Source organism: Salvelinus namaycush, chromosome 13, assembly GCF_016432855.1.
Source record: "Salvelinus namaycush isolate Seneca chromosome 13, SaNama_1.0, whole genome shotgun sequence".
Classification (NCBI taxonomy): domain Eukaryota; kingdom Metazoa; phylum Chordata; class Actinopteri; order Salmoniformes; family Salmonidae; genus Salvelinus; species Salvelinus namaycush.
The window spans coordinates 15,279,525-15,298,678 of NC_052319.1; the positions used below are offsets into that span (position 1 = coordinate 15,279,525).

Here is a 19,154-nt window from a genome sequence, read left to right on the forward strand (position 1 = left end):
AGGCTTTTGATAAAGTATGACTGGAGTTTATATAGAAATACCTAGAATATTTCAATTTTGGGGAACCTCTTATAAAATGGGTTAAAGTTATGTATTGTAACCCTAGGTGTAATATAGTAAATAATGGCTACATCTCAGAAAGTTTTGAACTATTTAGAGGAGTAAAACAAGGTTGTCCACTATCGGCATATCTATTTATTATTGCCATCGAAATGTTAGCTGTTAAAATTAGATCAAACAATAATATTAAGGGATTAGAAATCCGCGGCTTAAAAACTAAGGTGTCATTGTACGCTGATGATTAATGTTTTCTTTTAAAACCACAATTAGAATCTCTCCACGGCCTCAGAGGATCTAGATACTTTTGCTATCCTCTCTGGATTAAAACCAAATTATGATAAGTGTATTACGTATTGAATCACAAACAGAGATGTGGGCATACTCAGTATACAAATCACAAAAGAAAGAAATGATCTCACTCAAATAAATTGTTATAGAAAGTTAGCAAAAATAGATAAGATCTTGCTACCATGGAAAGGAAAATACCTGTCTATTTGTGGAAAAATCACCCTGATTAACTCTTTAGTCATATCACAGTTTACCTATTTGCTTATGGTTTTGCCTACACCTAGTGACCTGCTTTTTAAATTATATGAACAAAAAATATTCCATTTTATTTGGAATGGCAAGCCAGACAAAATTAAAAGGGCCTATTTATATAACGAATATGGGCAGAAATGATCAAATACTAAAGCATTAGACCTCTCACTAAAGGCATCAGTCAAATAAAAGTTATACTTAAATCCAAACTGGTTCTCTAGTAAATTGGTAGGAATGTCTCATCCTATGTTCAAGAAGGGCCTTTTTCCCTTTATTCAGATTACAACTGCTCACTCGGTTGTTTGAAAAGGAAATAATCTCCAAAATATCGTTATTTTTTAAACCAGTCTTAGAAAGTTGGTTGCAATTTCAGTTTAATCCACCTGAAAAGACAGAACAAATAATACAACAAATATTGTGGTTAAACGCACAGCACTGGAATAATGAATGATATTTCTATGACTGGAATAAGGATTATCAGAGAACCTGGGGGTGTTCTCTTCTATAACAGAATCCCAGGCAGGTGTGTGTAGCCACCCCCTTCAAGTCCTCAGACCATCTGATGGTTCACATAGAACAGTCATTAACTGGTTGTTAGAACTAGTCGAGTGGCGCGGCCAAGGCATCATGTAACGCACCCTCTTCCAGAAGCTTGAGTTGGGCAGCATCGACCCACGCCTTCCCTCCTGCCACATTAAGGGGGCACTCTTGCGGACCAGGTGCTGCAGGCCGGGGGGCAGGTGTGTGTAGCCACCCTCCCCCATGTCCCCCAGCTGGATGAGGATGACGCTCATCTCACTGTGGACCAGAACCTGGTAGAGCCCCACCTGACAGTCATAGTCATCTGCTGTGGTCAACGAAGACGAGCATCCGAATGACCCTTGACCTCCTGAGGCTGACCATGTGCTTGAGCTGGGGGTCAGGATGACAATCAGCTTCCTGCTCAGCTGCATACAGGCCTCCACCAACTCCATGCGGTCTGGGGACAACAGAACAGAGAGGAGTGGGAGAAGTTAACTTTTGACTTCAGTACTGTTTATTACTGTTACATTTGCTTCTTAGAGGGTAGGACACAGTCTGAAAGAACCAACCTTCTCCAGGTAAGTCGTCTCTGCCATGGATGAAGAGTCTAAAGCCACACTTCTGCTCCAGGACAGTGGGCAGAACGCTGCTCACAAAGTGATACACTTTCTCCTCCATGTCTTTGTCTACACCATCCATCTGGTAGACAACGTAAGCATCATAGACCTTCCCATCTGAAAACACAGACAAAGAGGTTTCTGTCAAACCTCAGCAGGAAAGGAGTAGATTGTACAGATTTGATTAAGTTCTATTTGAACTGAAATTGAGTTTAATATAAATTTGCCCATTACTAATACACTTGCAGTGGGATTGACCCCAGCCGGGACCTGTTGAGAAGGGCCTACTGCCTACTGCAGACAACTGCACTGCACAATCAGTGGGCCATGCTTCAGTGTGGTGACTAAGAACTAAATGTAGTAATATGTTGATATGGTATCCAATACTATATAGATCATGTAGGCTGAATAAGCATTTCTGTACAATGAAATATCTTAGTGAAATAGCATCATTAAACTTCAGTGGGTGGCTAGATGTTCTTACCCTCAGATCGACCATAGCATTTGAAAACTCCACGGAAGAAGAGCGCCAGATCGATGTCAAACACTTTGACGGCCACAGCAGCTAGCAAGAAGAAAAAGACTAGCACCACACATAGACACATAAACATAAACCCTGTGGGGGGGAAGACAGGGAGAACACAACACCAAGAAAGTTAGAGAGTTTGCATGTGTGATTTTGTGTGTGTGTGTTTGTGTGACATATACAGTTGAAGTCGGAAGTTTACATACACCTTCGCCAAATACATTTAAACTCAGTGTCACAATTCCTGACATTTAATCCTAGTAAAAATTCACTGTCTTAGGTCTGTTAGGATCACCACTTTATTTAAAGAATGTGAAATGTCAGAATAATAGTAGAGAGAATGATTTATTTCAGCTTTCATCACATTCCCAGTGGGTCAGCATTTCCTTTTAAATTGTTTAACTTGGGTCAAACGTTTCGGGTAGCCTTCCACAAGCTTCCCACAATAAGTTGGGTGAATTTTGGCCCATTCCTCCTGACAGAGCTGGTGTAACTGAGTCAGGTTGTTAGGCCTCCTTGCTCGCACGCACTTTTTCAGTTCTGCCCACAAAATTTCTATAGAATTGAGGTCAGGGCTTTGTGATGGCCACTCCAATACCTTGACTTTGTTGTCCTTAAGTCATTTTGCCACAACTTTGGAAGTATGCTTGGGGTCGATGTCCATTTGGAAGACCCATTTGCGACCAAGCTTTAACTTCCTGACTGATGTCTTGAGATGTTGCTTCAATATATCCACATAATTTTCCTGCCTCATGATGCCATCTATTTTGTGAAGGGCACCAGTCCCTCCTGCAGTAAAGCACCCCCACAACATGATGCTGCCACCCCCGTGCTTCACGGTTGGGTGTTCTTCGGCTTGCAAGCATCCCCCTTTTCCCTCCAAACATAACGGTGGTCATTATGGCCAAACAGTTCTATTTTTGTTTCATCAGACCAGAGGACATTTCTCCAAAAAGTACGATCTTCGTCCCCATGTGCAGTTGCAAACTGTAGTATGGCTTTTTTATGGCGGTTTTGGAGCAGTGGCTTCTTCCTTGCTGAGTTGCCTTTCAGGCTATGTCGGTATAGGACTCCTTTTACTGTGGATAATGATACTTTTGTACCCGTTTCCTCCAGCATCTTCACAAGGTCCTTTACTGTTGTTCTGGGATTGATTTGCACTTTCGCACCAAAGTACGTTCATCTCTAGGAGACAGAACGTGTCTCCTTCCTGAGTGGTATGACGGTTGCGTGGTCTCATGGTGTTTATACTTGCATACTATTGTTTGTACAGATGAATGTGGTACCTTGAGGCATTTGGAAATTGCTCCCAAAGATGAAGCAGACTTGTGGAGGTCTACAATTTTTTTCTGAGGTCTTCGCTGACTTCTTTTGATTTTCCCATGATGTCAAGCAAAGAGGCACTGGGTTTGAAGGTAGGCCTTGAAATACATCCACAGGTACACCTCCAATTGACTCAAATGATGTCAATTAGCCAATCAGAAGCTTCATAAGCCATGACATAATTTTCTGGAATTTTCCAAGCTGTTTAAAGGCACAGTCAACTTAGTGTATGTAAACTTCTGACCCACTGGAATTGTGATACAGTGAATTATAAGTAAAATAATCTGTCTGTAAACAATTGTTGGAAAAATTACTTGTGTCATGCACTAAGCAGATGTCCTAACCGACTTACCAAAACTATAGTTTGTTAACAAGAAATTTGTGGAGTGGTTGAAAACCTTAGTTTTAATGACTCCAACCAAAGTGTATGTAAACTTCCGACTTTAACTGTATGTCTGTGTGATGTTTGTTTAAGAGTGTTTGTGTGACGTGTGTCTGTGTGATGTTTAAGATTGTGTGCACTAACCTCTTAGCTTGAGAGTAACCACTGCATAAATCCATTTCTGGTCGTTCATTGCAACACACGTGAACTTTGACTGGAGGTCCTTCATAGTCACTGTGTTTATGGTCAGGATAGCCGTGAAGATACTTCGCATTGAAGATACCTCCACCTCGCTATAGTAACACATACACACAAAACATTCACACAGCGAATTCTCAACAGTGAATCTGGGGTCTTGTTTTCAAGGAAATGTTTAAATTATGTTACCTTGTTCTCAAGAACAAGTGTGTGTGTGTGTGCTTGTGTGTATGCATGAATCCATGTGTGTGTGCGTGCATGTGTGTACCTACCTGGTGGTGTTCACTGAGTAGCCTTGCTGCTGCGAGCGCACTTTCACTCCATTCATCTCCCACCACACGTGACAGTTGTCCTCAATGTTCTGCCCACAAAACGCTTCACACCTCAACTTCTTGGTGGTGTCTATGAAGAACAAGAGATACTATGAAGACAGAGAGATTACCGCGCAAACCAAATCAAGCACAACACAAGTATTTGATCCAGGTGTGATCCCTACACAGGTCAGTGGTCTCTGTGCTTCCGTTTCTAGGCAGGTTGATCTGAGGAGGATGTGAGGCAGAGGGAGCTGAAGGAGACAAACACAGTTTAGTCAGAAAGATACTTTTGGATACATTCAAAACGTTGTCACTGATGTTATTGATGATTGTTGCTGCCACAAAGACCACATGTGATATGAGGGTTGCTTTTGCTTCTGTTTGTTTGATATAAATGGAGCCTAATGTACCTAGTGTAGCCTAATAACCTGCTGTAATGTAGCCTAGAGTTTCCATGTTTGCTGACCCTGCTGCCATCTTGGATGAGGTTTCAGCAAAGCTCAAATCAAATAAATAAAATGCTGAGAGAATTGACAGAGCTGTTATCAAGCCACAACCTACATACCTTGGATCTTTAGTCTCCTGGATGCAGAAGTGTTGAGAACCGTACCATTGTGCTCCCACGTGCACACACACGTATAGATGCCCTCGTCTGCTTTGGAGGCGCCGTACACCCACAGATTTCTCTTAGACTCGTTTGGAATGGGACTGAAATTCTGAAGTTAAAGACAAACAATTTCACAAACTTCTTTGCTGAAATAGCAGTAACACACCTGATTCCACTCATCAAGAGCAGGTGCAACCCTTAGGAGCTATAGGACAGGAGTTGAGAACCAATGGTAAATAGTTTTACAGGCTTGAGGTTTGTGTTAGCATTCCGGTCATGTTCAGTACCTTATACCAGGCTAAGTTTTCTTTTCCATCTTGGCACAGTTTTTCCACGGGCTCAGGACATGGGATAGCGATGTTGTATGCGGACTCTGAGATATTGTTAAACAGGACTGAATGATCGAACGGTTGGGCTTTGACCACAATCACCTCTGTCATAAAAATATGGCAGGTGTCTGCTGCCTTTCTCCTGGAACATAAGCATACACAGTGTACCAGTTACCCAAAAGGGACCCAACAGGCTTCTAACTGGGGGCCAGCCGAAGAACCCATTTAGGCTGTAGATAGCATATGTTTTTTTCTAATAGTATATACAGCCTGAAACTAAGCAGTTTAAAAATGTTGAACATTTCCTTACGAGTCAGAATGTTGAATAAAATTGTATTACATGTTACCCTACCAGTTGTTTGTGTGGTTGGTCCTTCAATGGGTAGAATTTTGAGACAAAATATCCACATGAAAGTATTATTTACCCAACTTTTTAGAGTGCCAATACTGCCGTTGAAATTTCTATCACCTGTCACATGCTCAAAACCATGTAAACACCTGCAAAATTTCCATCAGTATGCATGCATCATCGTGCATGTCCTTCCGTCTTGTGCTTGGCCTTAGGTCAGGAGCAAACACATCTTTATTGCCACACACAGAGTTCTGCGTTTTGAAGTCGGTAATAATAGTTTTCTGTGGATATTATTATTTTTACATTTTTTTTACATTCTACATTTTTTTACCCCCTTTTCTCCCCAATTTTTCGTGGTATCCAATTGCTAGTAATTACTATCTTGTCTCATCGCTACAACTCCCGTACGGGCTCGGGAGAGACGAAGGTCAAAAGCCATGCGTCCTCCGAAACACAACCCAACCAAGCCGCACTGCTTCTTAACACAGCGCGCCTCCAACCCGGAAGCCAGCCACACCAATGTGTCGGAGGAAACACCGTGCACCTGGCTCCCTTGGTTAGCACACACTGCGCCCAAACCCTCCCTAACCCGGACGACGCTAGGCCAATTGTGCGTCGCCCCACGGACCTCCCGGTCGCGGCCGGCTGCGACAGAGCCTGGGCGCGAACCCAGAGTCTCTGGTGGCGCAGCTAGCGCTGCGATGCAGTGCCCTAGACCACTGCGCCACCCGGGAGGCCCTTCTGTGGATATTTTGTCTCAAATTTCAAATCGGCAGAGTAAGTTCAAATAGAATTTTATTCAACGTTTGTGCAAGACAAGGGACCCTTAGGTTTTTTCTTTGTAAATGTGCATGCCTACCCTAGCCCTATGTACACATTCAGGTTCAACACTAACCCTAGAATCAACCCTCACCCTAACCCTCCCAAACAGGGCTCCCCCGCTCTCAATTACCAATCTAACCCCTAAACACACGCACACACACACACACACACACACACACACACACACACACACACACACACACACACACACACACACACACACACACACACACACACACACACACACACACAGTTGTTGTATTACCAGTAGGTGTAGTACTGATCAGTGTCGTTGATTAAAAGGGGGAGGAAGAAGAGCACCGGTCCATGATGATGCACACGCTCTTCCTCAGAGGACGGGAGCTCTTGGGTTCTGTTTCTGTACCAGGTAAACTCAGTCACGCTGGCCCAAACCAACTGACTCAGGTCATAGTAGGCTGGCAAACTAAGGGCCTCCCCCTCTGTCACAGTAGTTTCATACTTGTCAAGTAGTTTACATGGGGACTCTGCCAAAATACGAACATACATTACCCGATTAAGTTGCATGTGAAGGAAAAGAGGTCTATTGTTCAAGGTACACTATATTCACTATGCCTTGTAATAATGGGATGTAGAAATGTGTGAGATATGAAGAAGATGCTATACCTGTGTAATGACCTATTGTAGTGGGGTTTAAGGACATTTCTCTCTGGGCAGAAATCCTAGTCAAACTGAGGAGCAGAAACATGAGACCACCATCCACCAACTACAAGACAAGGGGAACAAAAAGAAGAATGTTACCTTATTGTAACGTCGAACAGGAACTATCATTCCACACAAGACCCTATAATAAAACATCAGGACCATGCTTTACTTGTTTTTACAATAAATTACATACCTATTTTCAAGAGGGAATAAAATACATATGCAGAAAACCTTTTTAGGTTCAGAGTGAAGAATTACTGAAAGAGCTTACCCTGAAAGTGGAGGAGCACATTTTCTGCAAAGCAGGAACTTGCCTCCACTGATAAGAAAGAACAAGAGTCATATTCAACATGTTGTTAGGATATCCTGTTATAGATACAGCAGAAATGATGAAAACTGAAATGTTAACATAATGTGGCCATGTATTGAAATGGCCATGTAACATATTAAGCTTGAATGAAGAAACCATGACATGCAACAAGACCTCTATGGAAAATAACCTGTGTTTGCTACAATTTTTGTTCAAATCGCTTTGGTGCTATTTTCACAAGCATGTGGTGAATTTTCAAAACTCTTAGTACAAAACTCCAAACTGGTAACACTTTTAATGCAGAAAGTACTATATTCTTACACTGTTTTCACATTAGGCAATACACTTGCACTACCCATCAAAATGTACTGAAAATCTTATTGTCACCATTTCTATCCCATGTGCGATCAAAGGTGTGTTCATTGATTACATATTTCACAATAATTGATGCAAAATAGAAATGTATTGTTCAGATATAATTACAGCTAGGAATTCATCTTTTCCCCAAAATCTACCAAGTTTTAGTACAGGGAATAATTCATATTTATCCAGTGACCATTTAAAGCATTTAAAACCAAGTTATGGTCACTATGCCTGGGTTCTCCCCAAATAAGAGAGCGCTGAGCCACCTTGTTGACTTGGCTGTGCCACTATGTAATGATTTCAGAGCAAATTAAACTGATATTTAGTCATGAGTATATCTCTGATCGCCAATGACATTGTTGTGAATTTTGAAACAGGCCGTTCATAAATTCAGAGTGTTATGTTCCTCAATTAATTCCAGCCAGGTCACCCGTGATACATGTCAGTATTCGACGTCCATCCATGTCTGAGGACACAGGGAGATGTAGAAACCGGCCACTAGGGGCAACAGTGAGGGATGTTACCTTCAAGTAGGTTTCGGTTTTGCTAAGGCGTTGTGGATGGGCGTAAGCATCTGCTTCTGGTGTAAAAGGTTGCATATTTCGTTTTAAGCTTATCCAAAACCTTAACCTTAACCATTCTGAGCTAATACCTACCCTTAATATTTTGGAGTTAATGACTAAACTTAACCTCAAACACGTCAAAATTTGACGTTTGGAACAACTTCGAAATTGGCGTATGAGAAACATGAATGAATGTCTAAGTCTTGTTGCAGCATTCAGCGCATTTCAGCAGTAGGCTATTGTGGGAGTAAATGGTACACAGAGACAGATATGACAATATTGAGCAAAGACAGGTGTACATTAGACCACAAGAGGAGAAGGCGACACTTGAGTGCATTTGCCATTCTGGAAAGGACAGGAAACCAAAGATTAACAGACATAAGTATAATGGCCAAAGCCATAAGTGCATAAATGCTTAGGGTAAAGAGGAGGAGGTGACACTTAAGTGCATTATCTATTATGGAAAGGGCAGGATACCAAAGATTAGATAAAGAGGAACAAACATAAGTATATTATTCAAGGCCATAAGTGCTTAGGGTAAGATAGACATATATTATTTTTAGGACACGAAAGGGTCCTGCCACCATTATAATTGAATCGAGAGCAGATATAGGTGTTATTGGGCATGAACAAGCAGGAAGCCTGAACTAAAAGATAATGGTGGCAGATGACCTGAGGGAAGTAACTTAATTTACATGTGGGATGGACTCATATGCTGTGTGTATAAATACAGAGCCAGTGCTCTGGGAAAGTGTGTGTTCCGCAGACCATCTAGGCTTCTGATATACTTGTATTAAAAGCCTATATTGAATTCACAAGTTCTTGTAAGTGTTATATTTTGAAACGATTATCCACCACACTCTCAACACAGAGTGCGCCCAGGAAGCGCAGAACACATCCCGAGTATAGCTTTGTTGAATCATAAAAACTTTGTAACTGTAGTCAAACAAAAGTCCATTGAGCAAAGTCGCTAAGCTTGCTAGATAACATCCTTCAAAGAATGACAGAATACAGTGCATTATTCAGACCCCTTGACTTTTCCCACGTTTTGTTACGTTACAGCCTTATTATAAAATGGATTCAACAGTTTTTTCACACAATACACACAATACCACAAAATGACAAAGCATAAAAGTTTTTTTAGAAATGTTTAAATATGAGTCTTTTTGGGTATGACGGTACAAGCTTGGCAAACCTGTATTTGGGAGTTTCTCCCATTCTTCTCTGCAGACCCTCTCAAGCTCTGTCAGGTTGAATGGGGTGCGTCGCTGCACAGCTATTTTCAGGTCTCTCCAGAGATGTTTGATTGGGTTCAAGTCCTGGCTCTGGCTGGGCCACTCAAGGACATTCATAGACTTGTCCCGAAGCCACTCCTGTGTTGTCTTGGCTGTGTGCTTACAGTCGTTGTCCTGTTGGAAGGTGAACCTTTTGCCCGTCTGAGGTCCTGAGCGCTCTGGAGCAGGTTTTTATCAAGGATCTCTCTGTCCTTTGCTCCGTTCATCTTTCCCTTGATTCTGACTAGTCTCCCAGTCCCTGCCACTGAAAAACATCCCCACAGCATGATGCTGTCACAACCATACTTTACCGTAGGGATGGTGCCAGGTTTCTTCCAGACGTGACGCTTGGCATTCAGGCCAACGAGTTCAATCTTGGTTTCATCAAACCAGAGAATCTTGTTTCTTATGGTCTGAGAGTATTTTAGGTGCCTTTTGGCAAACTCCAAGCGAGCTGTTCTGTGCCTTTTACTGAAGAGCCACCCAAAGGCCGTCTGGCCACCCAAAGGCCTGATTGGTGGAGTGCTGCAGAGATGGGTTGTCCTTCTAGAAGGTTCTCCCATCTCCACAGAGGAACTCTGGAGCTCTGTCAGAGTGACCATTGGGTTCTTGGCCCTTCTCCCCCGATAGCTCAGTTTGGCCAGGCGGCCAGCTCTAGGAGAGTCTTGGGAGTTCCATACTTATTCCACTTAAGAATGATAGAGGCCAATGTGTTCTTGGGGACCTTCAATGCTGCAGAAATGTTTTGGTGCCCTTCCCCAGATCTGTGCCTCGACACATTCCTGTCTCAGAGCTCTGCAGACAATTCTATCGACCTCATGGCTTAGTTTTTGCTCTGACATGTATGACTAACCGAGGGTGAAGAGTGGAAATAGTTTAAATATCAAGGTATTTTAACGGAGGCCAACTCTGTCTAAAAAATATCCATAGCCTATCTACTGTCATATCGTTTGATGATCACATATTCTCTACCAAAGCTCTCATATGGGCAAGAAATATGAGACAGCACAGACAAGCGGGGAAAATGTTATAGCTGTATTTTGACATGCATAGGCGAGAGACGTGCTTTGATAATGCAACCTACAGTAGGCTATGTCTGTGACAGAGGTGCCTATGTAACGAATTGTCCATAGGCCTATCACATTTGTGACTGTCTGAAGAGACACAATGACAGCTCAAAGAGGCATACAGTGGGGGTTTTCAGTAGGGTTTATTAACTGCATATGGGTCGCGTGTGCAGTCCAGGGGTGTCAATTATGCTTGTGCTTTCAATTAATGGCGACTTTGTGTGTAAACACCCTAGGTTAAAGGCTTCAATGTGATAATCTGTCTGGAGAATGTGCTGTTATTTTTTGCTAATCTGATGCTGCGTATGTTGTGTATTTTGTGGAATTGAATTATTGCTGACATCGGGGAAAAATGTTGAGTCTTCCTGAGTCTTGTCATTACATTTTTGGAGGAAAAATGAAGTGTTCCCATGACAGCCCTGGGATCCCGGTTACCCATGTTAACCCCTAATTACAAAATAGGTGTACTGTAATCACATGAAACAAATGAAATGAAAATGAAACAAACATAACGTTCAGCAGGCACTAGTTTGCCTGTCTTTAGCATTTGGCCAAAGGTTCTCATCGACACAGTAACTATCCTTATTGTTCATGAACCTGGGGAAAAACCTTTTGTCATGGCGAATCCAAGCCTGACATGCTGTAGGACTGGATTAATGTCAGTACATGCTTCATCCATGGCCTGAAGGAGGGTGGCTCATGGGGGTGGCAATCATACACCTTCTACCTGTATTCCAATCCTGTATTGTATTTAACAATATTATGTTGCACTTATATATTTTAATGATAATAACAATAATAATAATGGATTGTATTTATATAGTGAGAGGGAAACTCACCTCATCTACCACCAATGTGTGGCACCAATTTGGGTGATGATGCACAGCAATAATTTTGTGCCAGAACGCTCACCATACATTAACTAGCACTGTGGACAGGTGAGGTGTGATATACAGTGAGCTCCAAAAGTATTGGGACAGTGACACATTCCCTGCTACTCTGGCTCTGCACTTCAGCACCCCAGAACCGAAACGATACAATGACCACCAGGCTAAAGTGCAGACTGTCAGCTCCAACCAGAGAGCATTTCACTGTAAGGTTTACAGCTGTTCTATTCGGCGCATGTGACTAATAAAATTTGATTCCATTTGATTTGATCCACATTGGGCGTACCGGCCATAAACCACAGCACCGTCTGTTTATAGTCCCCCCACCCCAGGGGAGCAGAAGACCTGGAACAAATTCACCCATACGTACACTAAAGTAGTAAAAAAAAATCAGCACCTGGACCCACATTCCCAGCATGCAACATTACTTTTTTGTGGTCCTGTGTGGCTCAGTTACTCAGAGCATGGCACTAGCAACACCAGAGTTGTGGGTTAGATTCTCACTGTGGTCACATATAAAAATGTGTGGATTCATTTTTGTCACTTTGCATAAAAGTACCTGCTGTGGCATATATTACAATAGTACAGTACTGTACTGGCAATGACATTTCAGCAAAGCAGTGTGAAACCTTTCCTTCATAAAGATCCCAGCAACTTCATTTGTGATACACGTTTACTGTTTAGGAGATGCATTTGTTACATACAATCAATATAATTTATTTGATCATAGTCATAGTCATCATCGTAATAGTATATATATATCATGCTTTATATGTTTTTACCTTACATTTTCATTATTTAGTGCTCAAAATCTGCAGTAGACAAACCAGTTTAAAATCTATAAATTTACCAAACAGTTAAGTGATTATCAATTTTGAGCAGTCGGATTAATAGTAAAATGTATTTTAACAAATTAGAAGATAAGATTATCAAAAATTATGTGAGCATTGTATTGTAAAAACAATTATTTTATTTGAACATATGAAATATATTCTAGATGTGTAACGGTTTTCCTCCTCCTCTTCGTCCGAAGAGGAGGAGTAGGGATTTGACCAAAACGCAGCGTTGTGATAAGACATGAATGTTTATTGAAACAAGACGAAAACTAAACAAACTTGAGAATTTACAAAATAACAAAACGACGTAGACAGACCTGAACATGGAACTTACATAACTACACGAAGAACTCACGAACAGGAACAGACTACATCAAACGAACGAACAAACGAAACAGTCCCGTGTGGTGCGCAGACACAGACACGGAAGACAATCACCCACAAACAAACAGTGTGAACAGCCAACCTATATATGGTTCTCAATCAGAGGAAAACGTAAAACACCTGTCCCTGATTGAGAACCATATAAGGCTAATTACAAACGACCTAAACATAGAAACACAAAACATAGAATGCCCACCCCAACTCACGCCCTGACCAACTAAACACATACAAAAATAACATAAAACAGGTCAGGAACGTGACAGAACCCCCCCCTCAAGGTGCGAACTCCGGACGCACCACCAAAAGTCTAGGGGAGGGTCTGGGTGGGCATTCCCTGGTGTTACCTAAACAAACAATCAAACCAAAAATCAATAACCAGAAACTATCACAAAACTTTTACGATTCAACTATTCAGACCTGAATCGCTTACAGCTAAATATAGCCCAGTGAGCCACAACCAACCAGTGATGCCCACCTAGCCATTTTGTTGCTAGATTTAGCATCTTTTCCGACTACCCTGACAAATTTAGCTACTTTTTAAAAATGTATTTGTAACTTTTAGCAACTTTTGAAAAGTGACTCAAAGCTATAATGCACGCATTTTCCCTCTAAATGACACAAACAATTTTCTCTGTCCCACCCGCAGTCACAACATCATTGCCTGGCTGCAAAAGTGCATTGTGAGTGACGTCAGCAGCAGGCGCTCAGCCCGTGCCCAGGCAGCAGCAATTTCAGCGAATTGCAAATCGTTGTTGGCTGACTGCAACAGCAGTAGTACGGGTCCGACAAGCCAAACTCAAGGAATATAGTTGGTCACGAATGTTTGATCTTGAACAGAACTTACAACATCAATCAACATCTCTCAATCAAAATTGTAACGTTACTGCCAGAAGTACAGAAAAGAGTGGGAGTCTGTATCCGAACAACTGTCAAATCTATTTGAGTAACGTTATTGTGTATTCTACGTAATGACACAGTTTTACGTTATTACGCAAACATACCCCCTACTCAGACTTAAAGCGGAGCTCGGTTTATCGCAAGAGCAAAACCCAACTTTCCAACTTTCTCCACTCCAAAATGTAAAAGTACCATGTACTTCGCTAAATTTATAACGTATGTCAGTCAATCCATAAGAATAAAAACATTCCGATGGGCACAACTTTATCGTATCTCTCCATTATTATTCAGAATTCATCAGGTTTAGGTAACTGTCTCTTCTATGATTCAGTAATTTAAATACGACTCCAGTCTCAATACATTATTCCATCAGATCATTTAGGCAAGACAACGTATTCCATCGAAATCGCCTCGCTATTATTTTGAATGAATCAGTCTTTCAATTTAACCTAAACAAGCTATTAAAACGTTCAGTTTATATCTTAAACAAACACTAACAACCGTATCTTTCCGGGCAAAACCTATAAATAGTTGAATTACAATCATAATGAATTTTAGTCTATCGGTGCATAGGCTGAGATACGAACCCGAGTCTCCCTATTGTAGGCAATAGTTTTAACCCTGGACCACCAGCACTATTGAAAAGAGGGAGGTGCAAATAACCCTATTATTATAATTCTCTGTAGTCGTAAACTCCGGCACCGAGACAATTCCCAGAAAATAGCCCTAATTTTAAGGTCCAAGCATTTCCCCAGCGAGGATTCTCTCTCGTTGTCCCTGCCTCTTTCCTACTCAGAATTTAGGAATAATTACTATTATGACTTTTGATAAGTTATTAGGTCTCACACGCACATAATTTTTTCCCCTGCTGATATCCTTCTTGTAATTTTCTCAATAATGTTGCCAAATCCTGTCCTCCTTTCTAGTCATGCCTGTTCTTCCTCATCCTCGGACTCTTCTCACTCTCTCATTCGCCTACGTTCCCTCTTCTGTCTCTCCCTAAACTGTCTCTGTCTACAGTTCCTTGGTGGGGCCTTACAATCCTCTGCCATGTGGCCTGTTTTATTGCAGTTGTAGCACTTTCTGTCCTCGGGTTCTATCCACTTTCTACTCTCCCTGTTTCCCCATTTCTTTTTAAAATCTTTCCTGCTCTTTCCTGCAATTTCCCCAAGAGTGGCGATCAAATGTTCTGCTCCTGTCTGTTCTTTCTTACTTTTCTTTTCCTTGCCATTATGCTCATGGTGTATAGCATACCTCTTTACTTTGGCTAATGTGGCTGTTCCCCACCCTATCAGAGTCTCTTTTATGATTTGGCAAATTTCAGGCTTCATACCACTCAAGAAGGCTATTTTTAACTGTTGGTGGTAAGGTCCGTCCTCTCCCTGTCTAGGATCTACCAGTCCACTATTAGCATTGAACACGTCCCTCAGTCTCTCTAAATACTGGCTAACAGTTTCCCCATCCCCTTGTTCACACTCATGTATCTTTGAAAAGTCTGCATGTCTATGGTAATAGTCCCTAAGATTATTACAGAGCTGTGTCAATTTGTCTGCATAATCCCCATCTCCTGCCCATGGTAAAACCGGTTCTCCTCCTTGCCCTGGAACCCAGGCTCCCCTCACTGCTGCCCAGTCTTTCCCCACTATCTGTCGGACAGCCCTTTCCAATTCTCCTGTATTTAGTTTAAAACTCTCGGTCAGTCCCTCCATATCTCTCCTAAACCCTTCTATTCCTGTTTTTGGATGTACTATTCCCCCAACTGCTCTTGCTACATCTCAGTCCAGGGTCGATACACTTGTAAGGTATCCGATTGGTCAGCTTCGCCTGCTCTAGGATTAGGAAGCTCTATGAGAGGACACTGATCCTCCTCCCAATCTGATTGAACCTCCCTCAGCCCTGGCTTATTATACGGTGCTAATCGCTTTTTAAGGTTAGACTCTCTTGGTTCTGGCTCTTCTTTCCTCTCCCTGGCTATGGCTTGCTCTCTCTGTTCGTGTTCATATCTTTCTCTCTTTCTACTTTCTATTTCTATAATCTGTTATTATACTTACATCTCACTTACTCCCGTTAGTCCTAGACTAACGTAATTTACTTTACTTTATCTTCTATATTACGTTTTCCGGCTACTGTACTTCAACCAGTTTTACTTTTAGGTCTTACTGTTAGATACTGTACTTCAACCAGTTTTACTTTTAGGTCTTACTGTTAGATACTGTACTTCAACCAGTTTTACTTTTAGGTCTTACTGTTAGATACTGTACTTCAACCAGTTTTACTTTTAGGTCTTACTGTTAGATACTGTACTTCAACCAGTTTTACTTTTAGGTCTTACTGTTAGATACTGTACTTCAACCAGTTTTACTTTTAGGTCTTACTGTTAGATACTGTACTTCAACCAGTTTTACTTTTAGGTCTGACTGTTAGATACTGTACTTCAACCAGTTTTACTTTCAGGTCTTACTGTTAGATACTGTACTTCAACCAGTTTTACTTTTAGGTCTGACTGTTAGATACTGTATTTCAACCAGTTTTACTTTTAGGTCTTACTGTTAGATACTGTATTTCAACCAGTTTTACTTTTAGGTCTTACTGTTAGATACTGTACTTCAACCAGTTTTACTTTTAGGTCTGACTGTTAGATACTGTATTTCAACCAGTTTTACTTTTAGGTCTTACTGTTAGATACTGTACTTCGAAATTTCTTAATTAGATCTGTGACCCAGTGCCGCCAACACTAACATAGATACTTTTGTCTTAAACTTTCTCTACATTAGATTATATGGACGGTATACCCGATACAAATCTTACTTACTGTTATTTTTACAGTTAAAATCCTCCCTCACATTTATCTTGCTTTAATTTTTTGTAAGTTTAGAATTTAACCCCAAACTAATGAATAAAGATCACCGACCTTATCTTTCAGCTGAGAATTCAATGTTGGTTGGATTTCGTCAGTGTTTTCTGTCGTGTACCAGTTTGCCACCGGCCTGAAATGGAACCTCAATTTCCAGAGGTCAGGTCTTTAACTCACGGATCTCTGATCCGTCCGTGCACGGTTTTCGGCGCTCCCATGGGACGACAGAAAACAGGTATTGAAATCCGGCTTCGAAGGACCAATTGATAAGAGAATTTCCAATCCCAATGATAATAACAATCAATCAATAGCTCTGACCAATTCCCGAGGTTTGTAAGACCATGGGTATAATAATAATTAGTCAAAGACTCAGCTTATACAAAAGGTTAGTACAGTTTATTCAGAGAACGTTCTAAAGTCAAGAATACAAAACAATTCATTTTATACTGACTTCTCACGCCCACACATTCACACAACCATACGCACACATGTGTCCTGCTACCCAGCCGACAGAGATTAGTGACCTTGTCCTTGAGACGTACTCCCCGTTCTCTCCCAAATCTCTAGTCAGGTCTACACCAAGCTCAGACAGTCTGTGTTTAAAATACCATAAAGACATATTGTCTTTACCCTAATTTTTACTATTGATGTTACTGAACAGATTCAAGTTGGTTTCCAAAGTTAAGGCTGCATGCTTCTCAATGGTTGATGCATGGAGTGAAATACGGGCTCTGATCAGCCCAGACATTTCTATATGTAATCCCTTATGAAAGCAGAGTTTTGATGGTTGCCACTAAAAAGAGGATGATCCCAGCTGCGACTTTATTTGTCAGCTGCTAGTATTAAGCACATGCTCCACTATAAAACTGGAATAGCCTATCCTGCATGATTTTGAAAAACGAACTGTGGAAAGCGGCCTCCATTCGCTATTCGAGTGCATACGGATGATGTTTCTTTTTTTCTCCCTGCCCCTGTTCCTGCCCAACGGGCCATTTTAAATCAAAACGTATTGTGTATATATTACCATATAAATCTAAATCTGGCGTGTAGGACCTGTTTCAAATCATCACCTCTTTGCTCCGGAATGGGAATATTATTTTATTCAGCTAAGTTCAATTATATTCTTCTTGCTATGAAATCAAATAAAATAATGGCACGTGACTTAAAAGCATATATTTTCTGCTAAATGAACTAGCCTATTGCGTGGCGCATAGCCAGATAATATATAGGCCGACTCATTCTGTTCTTCCTGAAATGCATTTTCTTCGTATCATAATGTTTCCAAAATAAATCATAGATTTATTGTGATGGTGAATATTAAATGGTTTTAATAGACTTGTGTGTATGTAGATGTTCCAAAGGCTCACATCAGTGGCTTGTGTGCGTCGAGACCTGGATATGATAAACATGTGTATGTTAATTAACGGTCAATCACTGTGAGAACGGCAGTCATTTGCTTGACAATAACCGGCAAAGTGTCGTGGCCGCCACAGCCCTAGTCATGAGTGCATTCAGGTGCGTGTTCCGCGGCAAATTTTCTTCACAATAGACAAACATGCCCATTATTGTTCAGGACAACCCAGGGTATGACGCCATGTGATCTTGGAACTCTGAATCAAACATGGTGACCATAAACGTTGACACTGTATATGACATGGAAATGTGAAGTGCACATTTGGACTGTTTTACTTGCTTCTATGATACCAAAGGGGTATTTTATTATAATCCTCAACATCTCATCTTTCAAAATACATTGAGTCCTCTTAATTTACAGCGTTTCCCTCACTCAGACGACAAAAAAAGTAGCCCAATTTAGCGGGAGGGGGGCAACTTCTTGTTACGTGTGTTACTCAAGTTCAGAATGTCTTGTCAGTCAAAAACCATACAGCGCTGTAAAGCAATTTAGGTGCTTATCAGTGACCAAATCTGCAATTTTCTACCCGAATACGGGTACGAGTGTAAAGGGCTAAGGCCTACATTTTTCTATCCTGGGCCACATGACTAAATTCCTTGTCATTCTGTTGGCAGCGCACATTAGGTCCAGACAGCTCGTACAGTGAATCTACACACAGGACTGATCCTTGAGCTCCCAGCTTCAGTCTGCCATAAGTCATTGGACTAGTTCCAGGAGTTTGGTCTTGTCTTGAGTAGGTCTGGTTAGTGTTATTCATCAAGCTGAAACGCCACAGGGAAATCTAGGTCAGTGGGATTCTGGTCTGGCTCCTAATAGCCCTCCCTAACGATCTTTAGACGCATGTTGTTGCTCAGGCTGAAAGTTTCCACTTCCACCTCTCGTTACGGTTACCGGGAACGACAGAGATTTGGCTAATCTGGTCGTCTGATCTGATTTAAGCAACACCTAGGAATCGCATGACTGACCAGTGTTTTCTTTGAAACAGTCTGTCTGAGGATGTATATTTTGTTGACGCTGCACCAACTCTAA

The 19,154-nt window shown here is 41.4% G+C and overlaps 1 protein-coding gene across 1 annotated transcript; it reads right to left on the bottom strand.

Annotated features, from left to right (window-relative positions):
* Positions 1 to 956: 956 nt before the first annotated feature.
* LOC120057893 (interleukin-1 receptor-like 1) lies at positions 957 to 7,329 on the bottom strand. Its single transcript, XM_039006370.1, has 10 exons — positions 7,238 to 7,329; positions 6,858 to 7,098; positions 5,377 to 5,560; positions 5,048 to 5,198; positions 4,665 to 4,733; positions 4,441 to 4,570; positions 4,115 to 4,263; positions 2,224 to 2,355; positions 1,692 to 1,856; positions 957 to 1,579 (listed from the first exon to the last, which is right to left on the bottom strand). Exons 1-10 carry the CDS (start codon positions 7,317 to 7,319, stop codon positions 1,143 to 1,145), a joined length of 1,740 nt encoding a protein of 579 aa, XP_038862298.1. The 5' UTR covers positions 7,320 to 7,329; the 3' UTR covers positions 957 to 1,142.
* Between the last annotated feature and the right edge of the window lie 11,825 nt (positions 7,330 to 19,154).